Source organism: Pongo pygmaeus, chromosome 7, assembly GCF_028885625.2.
Source record: "Pongo pygmaeus isolate AG05252 chromosome 7, NHGRI_mPonPyg2-v2.0_pri, whole genome shotgun sequence".
Lineage (NCBI taxonomy): Eukaryota > Metazoa > Chordata > Mammalia > Primates > Hominidae > Pongo > Pongo pygmaeus.
This window is the reverse complement of record NC_072380.2, coordinates 10,515,718-10,534,773: the sequence shown is the minus strand read 5'-3', so window position 1 is coordinate 10,534,773 and position 19,056 is coordinate 10,515,718. Positions and strand designations below refer to the sequence as shown.

The 19,056-nt window shown below is 44.2% G+C and overlaps 1 protein-coding gene across 6 annotated transcripts in view; it reads left to right on the top strand.

The window, feature by feature from the left end:
- MSRA (methionine sulfoxide reductase A) overlaps positions 1-19,056 on the top strand; it is a 384,503-nt gene that overhangs the window by 238,980 nt on the left and 126,467 nt on the right. For all 6 annotated transcript variants that reach the window (XM_054499909.2, XM_054499910.2, XM_063668509.1 and 3 more), the window contains one exon: positions 16,939-17,043. In XM_054499909.2, coding sequence (XP_054355884.2) covers positions 16,939-17,043 — 105 coding nt within the window. The remainder of the gene's footprint in view (positions 1-16,938; positions 17,044-19,056) is intronic.

Sequence of the window (19,056 nt, the reverse complement as noted above, 5' to 3'; positions counted from 1 at the left end):
TTTCTAATTAGAAGATAAAGTGCAATTGGCCTAAACCAGTTTGGGAACAGTCACAACTAATTGGGTAAGGGTACCCCTCAGCTGGAGGGAGCTTCATGGTGCAGGCATGTCAGAGGGAGCTGCGGGGTTCTGATACTGTGGGCACTGGGCACCATGTCTGCCAGCAGGAATGGTGTGGCTCAGTTAATCTAAGCCATCCTATCCATTCTAAGGTCTTTTTCCTGTGTTATGGTGCTCGTCATTTTCAACACCTGAAACACTCTTACCTCTACCTGTGTGTGACTAAGTAGTTCCCGTTTTTCAATGTTGATATGGTTTGGCTGTGTCCCCACCCAGATCTCATCTTGAATTCCCATGTGTTGTGGGAGGGACCCGGTGGGAGGTAATTGAATCATGGGGGCAGGTCTTTCTGGTGCTGTTCTCATGATAGTGAATCAGTCTCATGAGATCTGATGGTTATAAAAAGGGGAGTTTCCCTGCACAAGCACTCCTCTCTTTGCTTGCTGCCATCCATGTAAGATGTGACTTGCTCCTCCTTGCCTTCCACTGTGATTGTGAGGCTTCCCCAGCCATGTGGAACTGTAAGTAGGATTAAACCTCTTTATTTTGTAAATTGCCCAATCTTGGGTATGTCTTTACCAGCAGCATGAAAACAGACTAATACAAACATCCAGTTAGATATACTGTCTCCATTAAACCAAAGCACTTGTCTGTGCCCCTCCCATGGCACCTAACACTTTCTATCCTGTGTTTTCAGTGTTGGGGTGAGTTCCCCAAGAGCAGGCTCAGTGTATCACATGTCTTTGGATTTCTCCTATCATTGGCTTCAAGCCAAGATTGAAGGCTCACATGTATTGAATTCCTGCCTTGTCAGGCTGGGACACAGAGAATGAGTAGAGAAACTAAGTATCAGCACACTTTATAGTTAAAGCCTGTGTGTGTGCACATGTGTGTGCACACGTGTATAATGTAATCTTTATAGCATACCTTTTTGGCATTTTTATTATAACTGCTGTGCTGACAAGGAAGTTGAGACTCAGAGAGGTTAAGCGATTCATCCAAATCAAATATTCTGGCTACAGTGCCAATGCCTTTGGCACAGTTTCCCAGCACTTCATTGTTGAAACATTTGGTGTGTTCCTCAGGGCATGTCTTGAGGCTCCTACATTAATTACTGACCATCATCAGAGATCTACTAGTCAAGGCTAAAAGAGTCCCAATATCATTCAAATTACAGCCGAATCTGCATCTATATGAAGCCATTGGTAGCGATAATTTAGTAGTTACCATTAGCTCCAGTGTTTATGGGGAGAAAGCATGAAATTATGGAATCAAACCTACTGGGCCCTGAATGACCTGAATTAAGCAAATAATTTGGCCTCATTGAGGCTTAGTTTTCTCGTCTTTGAAATGTAAAACAGACATAAGACATGGAGTTCCCATGAAGATTTAATGGCAATTAATGCATGTGAAAGCATTTTATGAGCTACAAAAGTGTTACACCAATCTAAGATATCATCATCATCCCACGCTTACAGAGTAATCAGGAATCTCAAGTCAGGAAAAGTCCAGTGCAGAGTTCGGAATAATACAGAACAAGCTACCTGAAGTCCAGAATTGGGGCCTCTGGTGTTTGTTACTGACAGAACCCCTTTGAGACACACGCCATTCTCATGCGTTGGACTTACTATTAGTGTCTTGGTCTGGTGAATTTTTGCTTAGGGCTTTGTTTCCCTCATAAGTTACAATAACGACAGGCAAAGGCACGTAGTCTAGCTGAATGCTCTCCATTTTTGTTTCAGACCTGGATATCCTACAGGTGTGAAGTTGCCAAGAATAAGGGAGACCCAGGGGTCAAGGGGATCATGGTAGAGCACTAGAATCACCCTTTCCTTTGTAAAGTCGTCCCTGCGTTCTCAAGCTGGGTCGCTGAACTCTGAGGCTACCCTTCTCCAGCAGTAATTGCTTCATCCTGGAGTTGCCATTTGCTTGTTTCTCTGCCCTCCTAGACTGTGAGCTCTTTGAGGTCAGGACCTGTCTTAATCCTGTTTTGGCTGCATCCCAGAGAGTGCTCAGAGCTCATGCTAGGGTTTAGTAAATACTTAGTGAATGAATCCCTCCTGTGGTTGTGATGTTGTATTACGAGCCCCCTACAAAAGTGAAAATGAGGCTGGAGTTATAGTTGGTTTGGTCACCATTTTGATTGTACTGATATTTGATTGAATCACACTACTGTTTTTCAGGCTTTAAAAAAATTATAGTCACCCTAAGCGGCCTTTTTAGACATTTCTCTCTTGTTTCCCCCAATCCCCTTCCGTTAAATTTAATACCACAGATATACTATATACCACTAGTTACTGTGGCCCTTTAGAAGCCATAGCCATTTTCATATGTAAGATGTTTTTGTCCCCCAAGAACCGATTTTTGCTCTCTTGAAGTGACACCACCCTTACTGAGAAATCCTGAAGTAGACTATGTGACTCAATTTATAGAATCAGGTGGTTTGGTGCTGTGCAGATATTCTGAAGAGTTTCTATTTGATATTTACATAGTCGCTTATAAAGTTATTAAGCCTCAGTTGCTTGTCTTGTTGGCATGCTTTTAAGATAAAGCTGTTGGATGGATTTTTTTTGGGGGTGGGTGGTGTGGTATGAAATAACTGATGCTTTTGGCACTGTCTAGGAGGCAAGGCCAAGACTTTCCTCAGACCACCAACAGTATTTCAGTGTGGGTCTAAGTGATAAACAAATGTGAAGGCTTGGTTCTTAGTTCCATTTTTTTAAAAAATATTTAGACTAAAAATATACTTACATTTATTATTAATAGTTTAGTTAGAGCCATGCTTCCTGAGCGATCCTGCCACATCATTCCTATGTGAGGTATTTGTAAATAATGTACTATCCAAGTTGGGAGAATGTTACTACCATATACACTTAAAAAGCAACTGTAATGTGGCTAATGTGCAAAATAAATAGGCAATTTTCATTTTCTTTGGATGATGTGAAGTAGCTCTCTGGCAAAAACTGTGCAAGCAGCCACGGTGTTTGAAGTGGTGAGCTTCAGTAGGAGTGCCATTTCTTTTTTTTTTCCTTTTTTATTTTTGAATTATTTTACTTTATCTTATTTTTTTGAGATGGAGTCTCGCTCTGTTGCCAGGCTGGAGTGCAGTGGCACGATCTCGGCTCACTGCAACCTCTGCCTCCCAGGTTCAAGCCATTCTCCTGCCTCAGTCTCTGGAGTAGCTGGGTTTACAGGTGCCCACCACCACGCCTGGCTAATTTTTGTATTTTTAGTAGAGACGGGATTTCACCGTGTTGGCCAGGATGGTCTTGATCTCTTGACCTCATAATCTGTCCACCTCGGTCTCCCAGAGTGCTGGGATTACAGGCGTGAGCCACTGCACCCAGCCTTCTTTTTAATTTTTATGTGTACATAGTAGGTACATTTATGGGGTATATGAGATGATAGGCGTATTATCTTATATATCAAGATAGTGGGTATATATATTTATGGGGTACATGAGCTGTTTTGATACAGGATGCAGTGTGTAGGAATCACATCATGGAGAATGGGGTCTGCATCCCCTCGAGCATTTATCCTTTGTGTTACAGACAATCCATTTATTTTCTTATAGTTATTTTGAAATGTACAGTTAAATTATTGACTATAGTCACCCTGTTGTGCTATCAAATGGTATGGAGTGCCTTTCTCATCCATCCCATGGAGAGTTTAGAATAGTTTTTGAAGAATATGAAAAAATATTGGACTTGATTTCAAAGACCCCTTCTATTATCATGCTCGTAGGGCCTCTCTAGTTGTCTTTTAACTCTGAGGTGGAACACAGACACTTTTAGGAAAACCTACCCTTGACAGCTTACCCAGAGAAACCTATCTTTGCTTGGAGAGCAGTCCATGTTGTTCTGTTTGTACTAACATAGATCCTAAACATTTGAAATCTTCTGACATCTCATAGTGAAGTTCTGCGATGCCATGGTAGATCATTATTAGTATATGGAGTTGTAAGATTTGATTACCACTGGTAAGTTCCTAAAGTGCTTTGTGCTTTCCCCTTTATGTCTGTTATTGTTCTTAACCATCTTCTAAGATTGATGGGACAGATATTAGTATGCCCATTTTATAGATGAGCAGCTTGTGGCTAAGAGAAGTTAAGTGGCCTCTCTAGCAGATTATGCCCTCAAATGTAGAAGAACTCAGTGTAGTTCTTCAGACTCCAAAGTCAGTGCCATTTACTTGCCCGTAGTAAATGCCTTCAGCCTTCTTAAAAGCCACCGTGGAGGAGTGAGCAGGTCCCAAGAAGCACTGCCTGGACTGTGAGTAGGAGGAGGCAGAAGTTGACTTAATAAAGGCATGGATTTCTAGCAATTAGGACATCCCAATAGTGGCATGAACCGCTTTGAGAAGTAGAGAGTGCCCTGTCTTGAAATGGTCATCTGGAGGTCGGAGTGGGCTAAACTATATATAGTATGCCATTTGGCTAGATGACCTTTCAGGTCCCTTACAATTCTGAGACTTTGTTAAAAAAAAAAAAAATCTTCTGTCCATTTCCTCCTTTGTGGTTTAGCCACATACATCAAATGCCCAAGTTCGTGGTTCCTTTCCCAGCTTTGCATCAGAAGCACCCATGGGGCTTTGTGAGAATGCATATGCCAGGCCTGCCCCCAGCTCTTCTGTATCGGAATTCCATTGGTGGGGTGGAGGGGGAGGCGTGAGAGTGTGTTTCAGAGTTCCACAAGGAATTCTAAGGCGTTAAATTGTGAACCACTCTTCTTGTGTAGCCCACTGACAACAAGGCACACGTAGACCTCTTTTTAAACTTGGTGGTATAATTCAGTAGCATCAAGGAATCATAGTTTCTCAGTGCGCAATACCCTTGTTAATATTAAAAGGCCATTTAATAAACTGCATTGGTTCTCTTGGCTGCAAGGATACCATGGGCCCTGCTTGACAGATTGGTTTTGCCCATATCTTATCATCCCTGCCTGTTTCACAGCAGAGTGGGAGTTTGGTGCCAGTCTAGAAAATGGGCACAGGTCCTTTTGTACCCTTATTGTGGAAAATCCAGCTCAAAGGGTTAGCATTGGGTTCGAAGGCCAGCCTCTGTAATCAGCAGGTTGGATATGGAAACTAGGGAGTGGCTCACTGCTATCCTAGTTACTTACTTCTACCTACTGGTTTTCTTTGTACCAGTTGGAAACCTCCAGTGCACAAAGAATTAATGGTTGCCATTGACTGCTTTCTTGAAGACTTTTCTTGATCAAGTACTGAGCTGTGTTTCTGGCACTCCTCTGAGAGCATAATCTCTGAAGGATATGTCTGTATAAAATATACACCAGAGGATCATAAATTCTCCATCGTGTCTCCCCATGGCGGGCCAACAACAAAAAAAAATTCACAATTGCTCCACCAGTATTTTTTTCTACTCTTCAATCAATAGGATGCTTTTTAAAGCTTATGTTTCTCGTCGGACACTTTAAGTGACGAATGAGACAAAAGAAAAAAAAAGCCAAGATAAAATGACAGTATAGACACTCCTCAAATCCTATAATGAACTCCACAGGGCATCCAATTTTGATGTATTAGGATTTTTTTTTAATAATGAGTACATTGTTGGAAATCACATTTTCTATCCGCAGGAGCTGGAGATGAAACCGAGCTGACATCTTACCTCTTTGTAGTTAATTAGCAAGAGAAAAGTAGTGTTTTGAATCTCGTGTGGGAAAAGGGGAGGTATTATTCACCCACCCTCGCCCCTTTCTCCCTTCAAACACCTGGATCATTCTGTGTGCTCTTTGATTTGGTTTAACGGTTTGGATAAGTCTGGTTGGCAGGGAAAGGATGAGGGAGGTTGAAGAATGGTTATTATTTAATGAAAAAAAAATCACTGTGTCTCCCTCTCCCCTCCATCTTGCTTATAGGATAAATAAACTAAGTCGAGTCTTTTTATTTTAAAGAGCAGTTTCTTACCTGGACTCGGACTCTAGACAGTTCCCATGGCACAAGGGTTGTTTGTTGTCACCATTGTTACATTAGTCACTGTGGAATCCTCAATGCTCAGCACCGTGCATGGAGCTTAGCAGGCATTTGATCAGTATTTATTAATTAATAAATAAAATGGTGCTGGCCCATACAGCAAAGTATTCTAGTTGCATTAGCTGTGTCTAATACCTTTGTCTGCACAGTAGCCACATCCACTTTAGGATTTGTAGTGAGGTTTCCTTAGAATTCGGTGGTTAGGGACACAGGGTTGGAGTACAGTGTGCATGTGGGATTCCATCTAGGGACTGGTCATTGGCAGGTGAATGGAGCTGGTGTCCATACAGATGCCCATCCGGATGAAGGATAAGTGAGTAGTGGGCAGATCCAGCACAAGGGCTCCTCCGGCCCATACGTCTTTATTAACGTCATATCACATGCCCAGTCCTGGGGCCCTCAGAGGAGAGCCACTGTCACTAAGCACACACTTGTAAGCACTGAGCACTCACAGGTTGCACCGCATTGGACTGATCCCAAATAGAATAAGACGGGGCGGCAGGGCCGGATGTGGAGGGAAACACCACTTTTTGCATCTCCTCTCCCTGCCGTTGCTGAACTCTGCCTGCTCCCTCCACCGTTGGTCCTCTTCACAGCCACCCTGTGGGGGACCCCAGGGGAGGTGACTCAGTGGAGGAGCCCTGCTCTAACAAAGTCAGTCCCAGAGAATCACACTGGCCGGACTCTCTCCCTGCACAGCACCTCTTCCTGGGGTCCTCAGCCCAGAGAAGCCTCCTGGAGGAAGCAAGACTCAAGGGGACCCTGATAGCAGGCAGGGCTTGGACCATGGGTAGCCTGGGGCACTGCGGACTGGGGACAGCAGGAGCTGGGGTGACCCTGAGGGCAGAGAGGGCTTGGCGGGTGAGCCCTACAGGCTGGGGACAGCAGGAGCTGGTGGTGGGTGTGAGGGGTTAGCCTGGCTTGGGGAGGGTGGGGGAAACCAGGTTGCTGTCATACCAGTGATGGAGGGCCCTAGTGGCCAGCCAAGGGCTCCTGTAGGCCCGAGGGAAGGGGACAGAGATGACAGGTGTGGAGAAGCAGCAGGGAGGAGGGCTTGTTGGCCTCTGGCTAGGCTTGGGGTTGTCTCAGTCCCTCGTGAGCTCTGAGCCTTGGCTTTCCTCTCGGTAAAATGGACATAGGAGCATTCACCCCAATGGCCAAGGGTGGCTGCAATGCTGACCTGAGTCTATGGATCTAGACGCTTTGCAGGGCACAGGACGCTGTCTGAAGGCAGAGTCTGAGGTTCCTGTCCCTATAGGATTGCAGCAGGGGTGCGCCATCCCTACGGTGGGCCAGCTAAGCAGCTCCCATGGTGGCCAGGTGCGTGGGTAACCTCATGAGCCACTTTGTGGCTTTGCAACAACAAAGATGAGCTACTGCTTCCATTTGGATTCCTGCTCTTGCTTTGGATGCCCTCCCTGCCCCACAAGTCATCCACCGTGACCGCTTCCTCCATATGCATCTGACGTCCTGGTGTGTGTGTGACTGCTCAGGCGTGACTGCTTAGCGCCCACCAGTGCTCTCCTCCAGGCATCTGCATCTCTGAGCATCTTAGCCTGGGCCTCAGTCCAGCCTCCCCCACTTGATATTTGAATGATTTTGGACGAGCTTTTCTACTTCTCTGTGTCTCAGTTTCCTCCTCCAAAAATGGGAATAATACTATTACGTGTTCAGGGTTTTTACGAGGATTAACTTCGTCCATACACATCAAGAGCTTAAAACAATGCGTGATGTTTAATGAGTGCTGTTTGCTAGCGGATAGCACTGTGCTGACTGTTACTAGGGAATCATCTCCTGGACAGCGAAGAAAGGTCTGACGTGTCTCTGGTTCCCCGACCTCCTCCTCAGCTGTACTGCAGGTCTCTGTAAAGGGTTCCTTTCCTGTTTCCTTCCTCCCCTCCTGCTTCCTCCCCTTCCCTCTCCTCCCTCCCTTTCCTTCCCCTTCTCTTCCTCCTTGCCCTCTGGGGCTCCTGTGAGTCTCCTGATGACTGGGATAGCAGGTGCTGGGACACAGGAGAGCACAGGCTGAGAGCTGGCTACTCAAGGATCTGTGGCGCTCTAGACCAGTGGTTCACAACCCTTCCTTACCATTAAGAATCATCTTGGGCCAGGCATGGTGGCTCATGCCTGTAATCTCAGCACTTCAAGAGGCTGAGGTGGGAGGATCACCTGAGGTCAGGAGTTTGAGACCAGCCTGGCCAACATGGTGAAACCTCATCTCTACTAAAAATAAAAAATCAGCCAGGCATGGTGGCATGCACCTATAATCTCAGCTACTTAGGAGGCTGAGGCAGAATTGCTTGAACCTGGGAGGCGGAGGTTACAGTGATCCGAGATTGCACCACTGCACTCCAGCCTGGGCAAGAGAGTGAGACTCCTCTATCTCTAAATAAATACATAAATAAATAATTTTTAAAAAGAATCATTTTGGGAAACTTTTAGACATAGATTCCCTGATCAAGGACATTGGGAACCAAGTCATAGTAGCAGCCAAATGATACTAGCAATGCTGCCATGAAGAAAGGTGATACTGGCCAAGTTATTCTCCCTGTGCTGGGCCAGACTGTTCACATGCCTCCCGTGGAGTTTTGAGCTAATCGTCATGACAGTCCCCTGAGGTGGGTGCTATCAGTGTCCCCATTTTGCAGGTAAGGAAGTTAAAGCCCATAGAGGAAGAAGCTTTGCGAAAGTCACACAGCTGCTAAGTGACCAGGATGCCAACTCGGGCACTCTGGCTCCCAAGCCGAGTTCTTCAGCTCTTCTCTCCATCCTCCTTTGGTCTGGGTGGTGCCCAGCCATCTGTCTAGACAGGCATCCTGCTGACTGCAATGTGGCAGTCTATGGCCGGAAGGGACGTGGGGGAACAGTGTGACCGACTTCCTTGCACAGGGCTGTCATTGCACTGCGGGCTACAGCAGAGCCCAGTTCACATCGGAGGGGCACCCACTCAGCTGTGCTGTTTTCTGAGGAACCAGTTGTTTGTCCTCCCCAAACTGTTCCCACAGCAGCACAGAGTCCAGGAACCCTGAGCACTGGGGCCAGGGCTGGCTTGGGAGGGGTGGGGGGCGGGTGCTTTGTGCACAGGTCTTGCCTGTGGGCCTCATTTCTGTGTTTCTGGTATGAGAAAAACCTGGATTGAATAGAAAGACCTTCCCCGAAACTGGGAGGTTGCTGAGAGACCAAAGAATGACTTGGACAAGTCCAGCTTGGCGATAGATGAGTTTATTAGGACTTACATGCCGGGCATTCCTGGGCGGCAGGACAGCTCTAGAGATCCGTGCTGCTCCCATCTCTAAACTGCCTTTAAGCTAATTTCCTGGCTCTTTGCCTACTGTGTTTGGGCAATGAGACTGCTTGTCTTGCTACGTTCTCAGATACGTTCCGGGGCATTGGGTTCTCAGGGACGCCTGTTCCTCAGCTGGGCACCATGGCCTCAGCTCCACCTGACTTCAAGGCTCAAGCAGTGGACACACACCTTTAAGGAACCTACTGGGGACCATCGCACTGTGCTGCCTCTCTCATTTCCTATTTCTTGTCCCCACCAAGCCTCTCCAGAAGGCACAGGCTCTGCTCTCATTCTTACTCCTTCCTTCTCACACAGGGACCTGGGGATCTACACAGACCACGTGGGCCTGGGCTGCTGGCCCAGTCACCCTTGGAGGCCCCCTTGGTCCGTCTAGATGAGCCCCACCTGGGACCCCATGCAGGCCAAGCTGCTCTTGGTTCTGATGGCTCTGCTCGGCCTCCCTCCCAAATCTCCTCTACATAAGACCTGCTTCCCTGCTGGGGAAGCACCACCATTTCTATGGAGAACTTGGGGTGTCATTCTCACCTCCAGTGTGAGTTGCCATCATGTTCTATGATGCTGGCAGCCTGTCTCAGCCTATGGTCACTTGGCATCCCCTGGAGAGGTGGCCTTGTACTCTGGATCTGCAGCCCAGGCAGCAGTGGGAGCCTCTCCTCCAGCTCAGCCCCGGTGCCTCTGCCCTCTCCCAGGTCTCCTGGACTCTGGTGGACAAAGGTTCTCGTCAGAGGAAATCATTGACAGGGTGCCATGGGAAACAGCCTCTCCAGGGAGGCAAGATTCCAGCCTCAGCTCTTGCTCCTGGAGCCCCACTTCTGGAGGTGTCTTTCTGCCTGGATTAAACACTTGCTCATTAAACCTGGCTTAATAAGAAACTAAAAAAGAAAAAGAATTAGAAAAATTCTGATTCTAAACTGGGTAATCGCTTTGAGAAATGCCATTTTTCCCTTTTGCCACTTCATCAAAAGAGTGAGAATCTGGGCCTTTCTAGGGTGTGGATGAAGGCTGAGCTGCAGCCTCCAACAGAGGAAGCTCAGTCCCCAGGCCAGTAGTATACACAACTGAGACTTCTAGAATGAGTGAAGAATGAATGAATGAATAAATTGGAATGAGACACTTACGGAGGTAAAATTCAGTTTGATAAGAAGGAGGCATCCTTAAATCTTGTTTTCTCCTAGAGTTGAGTCCTAATGGGGGCGGCATCCTTGTAAGGAAACACAAAAGATTAATAACAATAGAAACCTCGTGTTTGTGTATGGAGAGCCTTATGCTTCCCAAATACTTTCCCACAGATGACCTCATTTAATCTTTGTTTTGTCACAGAGATATTTTATTTCCATCTAAAAAAGTAGGACACCCGGGATCACAGTCAAAAAGGTATTAAACTCTGTGTTGGAATGATGGTTTAAGCTGCTTCTTGTGACTTCTATTCCAATTTTTCCCCATGTCATCATGGCTGATTAGAGAATAATTATGATAATACAACTGAGAATAATATAAGATGTAGAGACTTACGTCCCATGTGCCAGGCACTAATCACCCAGTTTGCAGGTGAAGAAACTGTGCATAGAGTGGTTGGGTAGATAAAGGCCCCCCAGCATGGGTGTGGGTCCCGAGGAAAGGCATGGCTCATTTCCCAGGGAGCTGTGGTGTGGACCTTCTTTGCCTCCTCTCCCAGACCCCGCCAAGGTCATGCAGCTGCCCAGCAGCAGAGCCAGGAGGCCAACCCTGACAATCTGACTCCTCACCACTACCTGCTGGCATCTCACCACAGCTCACCGGCTCTCTCTTCTGTTCTTATCTACTGCGTGGGCCAGTTCCCTGCTCTCTTGTTCTTGTCCCAGCAGCCCAACAGTAGCAAAATCTAATTATCCTACCCTGGAAGAATCAAAGGTGGCATTTTCTCCATGGATAGGAAGCTGTGTGGGAGGACTGTAAACATTGGTTGACTTATCTCGGGGTTCTCTTTAAAGGCACCTGGTTCCATGGATGACCTAGCTTCCATGTAGCTAGATGACCCCAGAATGCCTGATTTTCCTGGCTCCAGGTCATGCCCTTCCTGGCCCCAGGTCATGCCCGTATGTCTCTTCTTGGATTGGATGCTTCGTCTAATCCAAGGAATGGCTGTCTTTAATCAACCCCTCTGCATTTGTTCATCTTCCTCTGGGGCTGTGGGGTAAGGCAGTGGAAGGAGATGCTTAGAGAGGACATCATCCTTTTCATTTTTTCTTTCAAGGTATTTTTGAACAACAATGTTAAAGCCCCTGTAATGCTGCTGTGAATTGTTAACAAGCATGTTTGCACGTCACATCTATCATGCTATTTGCGCGATGTTATGTGAAGACACGGCTTGAAGTATTTTTAAGATCTGGCCTTTTATCTCTGGAAGCACAAGAAAGTATTTGCAGATTGGTCTCTGGAATGAAATTAGCCTAGCACGTTGGCTGGTTCCTGTAAAGTGTGGGCATTTCTGTAAGTGATTCTGAGTCCCTTAATCCTTTTGATCATTTGCACTGTGTATTTTTACACAGGTTCTTTTACTTTGGAGAAATAAAGTAAAGAAACTTAAAGGTGAGTTTGGCAAGGGCATCACTGTGCTGTTTGTCAAGGCAAATGAATCTTGAATTTGAATGGTAGTAGTTTCTTTTAAACAACCAAGCTTCTTTAAACCTCTCCACAAATAATGTCAGTGGCAGATTATGTCTGAAAGTGTTTGCTGGTGAGTGGAAATCTTTCCTGGCCCCATATTGCTGTCATGAAAGAAGAGCCTAATCCCATAAAATATTCTTGACAGCCTCGTGTCAGTTACCACACAGCTGTGATTTCTCATCTGGGCCACAGCCTGTGTGACATTTGTTGTCACTTCATGGCTTCAAATTTCTCCATTCAGAAGCTCAGGTCATAGTAGGAGGTTGAGCTTCATCTCCGGTTGAAACCTGGTTCGCTTATGACTGAATCCTCCTACCTCCTCACTGTTGTGTGAAAAAACTCGTAGGGAGACCTTGATTTCCTCATCTGTTTAATGGGGACCATATCTCTCTTGCAAAATCATTGTGAGCAATGTTTGTATGTCTGTGTTCACAGCAGCATTGTTTGCAGTGGCAAAAAGGTAGAGGCAACCCACATGTTCATTGATGGATGAATGGATAAACAAACAAAATACACCCAATGGAATATTATTCAGCCCTAAAAGGGAAGATAATTCAGACACATGCAACAACATGGATGAACCTTGAGGACATCATGCCAAGTTAAATAAGACAGTCACAAAAAGACAAATACTGGATTCCACTTTTAGGAAGACCCTGAAGAAGTCAAATCCATAGAGACAAGAAAGTAGAAAGGGGGTTGCCAGGGTCCAGCGGGAGGGAGAATGGGAAGTTGGTATTTAATGGGTACAGAATATCAGTTTTGCGAGATGAAAAGAGTTCTGGAGCTGGATGATTAGTGATGATTGCAAAACATTGTGAATGTACTTAATGTGATGGTAAATTTTATGTTATGTTCATTTTATCAAAATAGGAAAAAATTATGAGCATTAAATAGCATCAAGTAGATAAGTGGCTACCATATCATTGTTGTTCACTAAATAATAAAGTAACAGCTTTCACCATGTGTAGGATAGTAAAATATGTGGTATTTTAATGGTTCTATGAAACTTCACCTTATGAGTATACCATATTTGTTTCCCTTTGTTTGGCTTGTGTATTTCTTATAGTATTCTACCATTGTAATAATGACAGAGTGAATTTTTTGTGCATGTATATATCTTTTCTATTATTTGAAGTTACACCTTTGAGATGGATTTCCTGGATCACTTAATCAAGGTAAATGAGCATCTTTGTGGCTCTTGCTGCATACACCCATGGGGTTTCAGAACAGATTTAGTGATTTTACCCTGTCACTAGCCAAGTAAGGGCACCATTTCATTGTATCCTCAACAGCACTAAGATGCTTCTAAGCAATTTTATTAAATGTGATAAGAGATAATATGTTAGTGTTTGAATATGCATTTATTTACTTTTATTTTGATCACTAAAAATGTTGGCATCTTGCATGTCTCAATTTACATGTATTTCTTCACATAGGAAGAAATACATGTAAATTGAGAAGAAATAGCCTGTTTACGTCTTTTGCTTATATTTTAGTGTGGTTTCAATGTTTTTCATGCCAAATATATCTGTCATGTTGATAACATATTACCATTTTTAATATTCAGAGGTTTTTAATGCTTATATAGTTGAATCACTTATTTAAACATTTCAAATTACAAAATAATATGTTCAACTAGAGCAAAAGTGGTTTTACAATCACATTATTATACTTCCTGTATCTTTTCCCCAAACTTTCCACTGTCGTTCTTTTCATATCTTTTAGCATAAAATCTGTTTAGATGCTAACTTGAATGACTATAGTATTTGAATTAAAATTATATGGACTAGCCAATTAATAATAAAATATTAATATAATAATTAATAACCCAGTATAAAAGGACATGCCAATTAGAACAAAGAAGAAATTAAAATTGCTAATAACCATGAAATTTATGTTTTACTTCACTAATAATATAAATTCATCCTAAATAAAACAATAGAATACTATCTTCCAGCTATGAATTGCTAAGGATTAAAAATGTTGTAATGGTGACTAAGACTGGCCCTCAAGAATGCTGCCAATGGAAAGAGAAAACTGGGTCAACTTTACTGAAAAGCAGTTTGGAACTAGGCATCAAGAAATTTAAAAATGTTTAGAAACATTGATTTAGAAATTCCATTTATATAACTAAGGCTTGAGGCAGCTTTAGAAGCATGGAAAAATATTTACATTTATGGATAAAAATATATTTCAGTCTAATTGCCCAATGACAAGGAATGATTGAATAAGTAGTTGGACAACCATCTGATGGGGAGTTATGTATTCATTATAAATGGTGTTTTCTAAAAGTTTTAGTGACATGGGGAAATATTCCCAATATACTGGTAAGAGAGAAAAGCATGCTGTAATGAATGCAGTGGAAGAAATTTTGTGTGTGTGTGTGTGTGTATGTGTGCGTGTGCGTGCACACATCTGGTAGGCATCCAGGAAGAGATTCATAAAATTTATTGATAGTGCTTATGTGGCAGGAGTATAGGTGATTTGTATTTTCCTTTTTCTTTTTTTGAGATGGAGTCTCACCCTGTTGCCGAGGCTGGAGTGCAGTGGTGCGATCTCGGCTCACTGCAACCTCCACCTCTCAGGTTCAAGCGATTCTCCTGCCTCAGCCTCCCGAGTAGCTGGGATTACAGACACCCACCACCACGCCTGGCTAATTTTTGTATTTTTAGTGGAGATGGGGTTACACCATGTTGGCCAGGCTGGTCTTGAACTCCTGACCTCAAGTGATCCACTTGCCTTGGCTTCCCAAAGTGCTGGGATTACAGGCTTGAGCTACTGTGCCTGGCCTGTATTTTCTTTTTTATACTTCCTCACATTTTCTAAGCTTCAGTGTTATCTGCAAATACTGTTTCTACCATCAGAGGAAATTTAAATATTAACAAAAAGATCAAATTAAAGATAATGAATAGATTTCTTTTCTTTTCTGGATTCATGTTCCAAATGTTCACCTTGCACTCTTTCCTTTGATGTATTGGTTAGAGCCCTGGACCAGAAGTCAGAAGGTAATGTTTTTGTTTTTCAGGTTATGGCCCAGAAATTCACTAGCTGTGTGACCTTGGGCAAATCTAACTTATTTGTGTCATAGTTTTTCAGTTTGTAAAATGAGGATTTCTACTTTCCCTACCTGCACCATTGGACAGTTGTGAGAATTAAAGTGAGATGACCAGTATATTGGAAGACACTTTTGCAGATTAAGGTGCCATTTCAGGGGATTCCCAAAACCACCCACATGTTTGATAATTTGCTAGAAGGACTTGCAGAACTCACTGAATGCTGTTATACTCATGGTTACACTGTCTTACAGGGAGAGGATGCAGCTCACAGTTAGCTAAAGAAAGGCATCAGGTGGAGGCTGGGAGGGCTCCAAATGCTTCTGTTCTCTTCTCTCCTGGAGTCACGATGTGCTGACCTTCTGGTGTCTATGTATAACAATATGCAGAATACTGCCAATCAGAGGAGCTTGCCCGAGTTTCAATGTCCAGAGTTTTTATTGTTGCTCCATTGCATACGAGTGATTGATTGATTGATTGATTGCCCACATGATTGAACTCAGTCTCCAGGTGTTCTGATACCATATGATCCAAAGCCCCTGTCCGAATTCACATGGTTGGTCTTTGTAGCATGGCCAACTCTTACCCTAGGACAATTGGATGTAGCTGGTTCCATCCTGAGACCTAGTGTGCCCAGCATTGAATGTGACACACATTATCTTCCAGAAGCTGAGGACAAAAGTCCAGACCTCTCTTTGGGCAAAGCCAAGTTCTTTTCTTTCTTTTTTTTTTTTTTTTTTTTTTTTTTTTTTTTGAGACAGAGTTTTGCTCTTGTTCCCCAGGCTGGAGTGCAGTGCCGTGCTTGTGGCTCACTGCAACCACCTCCTCCCGGGTTCAAGCAATTCTTGTGCCTCAGCCTCCCGAGTAGCTGGGATTACAGGCATCCGCCACCACACCCAGCTAATTTTTTGTTTAGTAGAGATGGATTCACCAGATTGGCCAGGCTAGTCTCGAACTCCTGACCTCAGGTGATGCACTCTCCTCGGCCTCCCAAAGTTCTAAGATTACAGTGAACTACCGTGCTCAGCTCGCCAAATTCTTTACTACACATAAGGTGACTGAAAACAGATAGATAAAAAATTTATATAGCCAAGTGATCTTAGTATGGGAGGGATCTCTTATTTGCCATGCTCTAAGACTATAAAATAAAGAAGGACATGAATTTCACAGGTACAAGCAGTACTGCAAATACCCACCCCGATCCACCAAACCTCCAGGACCACCATTGAGAACAGGCCTACTTACAGAGGATCCTGCAAAGAGACATATGCCACCATCATTGTTTACCACAGAGACGAATTAGGCTGAGAAAACACTTACCACCCTGCTGGGTATTTAAATCTGACCCTTGTCCCAGTGTTAACAGCACAGCAAGTATGTCCCTCCTTAACTCACTGATCTCATGTGAACGAGTGATCAGCGTGTTTTTTACAGGTTTCTCTCCCTGGCACCATCTCACTGTGGTGCAGCTGAGCTCACTACGTATAGCATGGAGTGATGATAAAAATAAATTGGCTCTTTCCCTTTGCAGAGTTTCAATTCTTGAGCGCTATGTCAGGGTGGATCCATAAGGTTTCCTGAGTGAGCTTAGAAACCTGAAAACCCACGTTTGTTTTTTCATGAACCTAAAACAATTTATTAGAGCACAATGTAGAAGTCATCGCAGCAAGCTCACTAGAAGAGAACTGTATGCTTTTATGGAAAAAGAACCAGTAACAGAGCCTTGAGAGAGACTGTTAGCTAAAGTCTAATCATGCTTCCATTCTTCCTTCAGAGGGTAGAGTTTCAGCTTTTGTCTGTTGTTTTTTTGTGAACAAAAAACTTGCAATAAATTGATGTTGTCAGTAAATTTCAGTTGTACGTTTTGTTTCTTCCAAGAAAAAACTGGCCATGCAGAAGTCGTCCGAGTGGTGTACCAGCCAGAACACATCAGTTTTGAGGAACTGCTCAAGGTCTTCTGGGAGAATCACGACCCGACCCAAGGTAGAGTGATGAGTGAGCCAGTATTTAATTATCTTACTAATTACAGCTGGGATAATTAGTGTTTGAGCTGCATGGAAGAGATGAACCTTGAAATCACACAGGAGCTCAAGAATATGATTGCAGACATTTATTGACGGAGGAGAGGAGGGGCTGGGGAGAAAAAGGGTGAGAGAATAAAGGCACAGCCACATTCGGCGCCTTTGCCCCCCTTACAGCTGTCAGGGGTGGGAAAATTCCCACAGAGGAAGACGCCAGACAATAGCGATCCGTTCACCTTTGATTATTGCATTATTCCTCCTTAATGCAGTCTTTTGTCTACAAAATTAAAGTGTCTTTCCAGCAGCTCCAAAGTTTTCCTGATTTATAGTTTCTTTATTTCTCTGAGTTTAGCCTTTCTCGTCTTTTGACGTTATCAGGTTTGATTTTTTTTAAAAAAATGTATGTGGTGATAAAGAAGAACATAAAGGTAAAATGCAGTATTCACTAGGTCCACAAAGCTTGCTCATTTAAATATTTCATTTGTTCTCTTTGGAATTTGTGATGTGGAGATATTAATATATTTGGGCTATAAACAATGGTGGTTGGAAATTTTATTTGAATGCATACACAAGCGAAATATTCCATGTTGGCAAATATCATTGTATTCAATAATGAAGCAATTTCAAGATCGCATCCCAGCAGCCTTACAGGCCCTGCTTTGCCAGTGTGATGATCTGATATTATGCAGCTTATGAACTGAAAAGTCCTATGCAATAGATGTGGTTTTTCACAAACCCTCTTCATTTGGCAGTCAGTCTATTTCACGAAAGTATTTTCCCTTTGGTGTCAGATTTTTGTGTAGTGGTTATGCAGTGTTATTTCTTGATGAGTGAAGTTTTTCTCCAAATGTATATTATGCTTCATGGTGGACTCTTCATATGCCTGTAGCAGTGCAGGTTGGTGGGTCCTGAGTGCTGGTTCTAAGAACCATCCCATTCCAGGGCGATTTGCCAGAGGGCAAAGGTCAGAGATGAGGCAAGAGCAGCAAAGTGACAAACTCGAGCAGGGTGAGGCAGGTTCGGGATCCAGGCAGACCTATCAGGGCAGGTGGGGGCCTAGAGGTCTGGGCCTAGGAAGGAGGCCGGGGGCACGATTTCCATGACAACAAAGTCTGGTTTGACATGGGAGAATGGGTACCTGGTGGAAGAGGGATGAGGTATGGGGCAGGGTAGGGAAAGAACCGGTAGGACAAGAACACTCTAATCAGAAGGTTCACGTGTCACCCTAGCTTGGGATATGGGACATCACATCATGTGGGAAGGCAGGTCTGTGGGCCTAGATTGCTTTGGTTCTGCAGGAAGCTCTGCAGTGTGGATCATAAATCAGGGCAGTGACAGCCAGTTGCTCGTTCTGGTAAGTCATCAATCCAGATGGAGCAGACGTTCAGCCATTTGACTGTCAGAGTCAAGGGTCAGAGGAAGATGATAAGAGCTCCAAAATTATCAATGAAGACACGTATCAGAGGCCCAGGCAAGGCCTGAAGTCATGTAGGTGACAGGTCGGGTCTGTGTCCTTTAATGTGGCCAACTGTAATGCCATGTCCTGGTAGAATCTCCTTAGGCTTAGGCCTGGCAGAATTGTAAAGAAGGCCAAGTCTGTCGTCAACTTCTCTCTCCATACCGCTCTTAAATGCTTTCATTTGATCACATCTTCCTTGATTAATTGGGTTGCTAATACCGGCCCCTGAACCTCGGGGAGAATACTACTATGATGAGGGTTTGGGCTGGGAGAACTCACCTCTCTGTTCATCAGTTGGCCTTCCATGGCTTCTGTGTTTGTAATGGTGGTATCTCTGGGGTTAAAAAAGATTTTCCAGATCTTCACATCATAGGTGGCAATATGGAGACCAAAACAAGCAAGGGCATGCCTAAGGTTGTAGCGTGATCCAGTCTCCCCGACTAAATTCAGAGAACCACTCATCAACAACACCAGGGCAACCCTGACTGCCCCAGGACCCCTCCAATGTATGGTCCC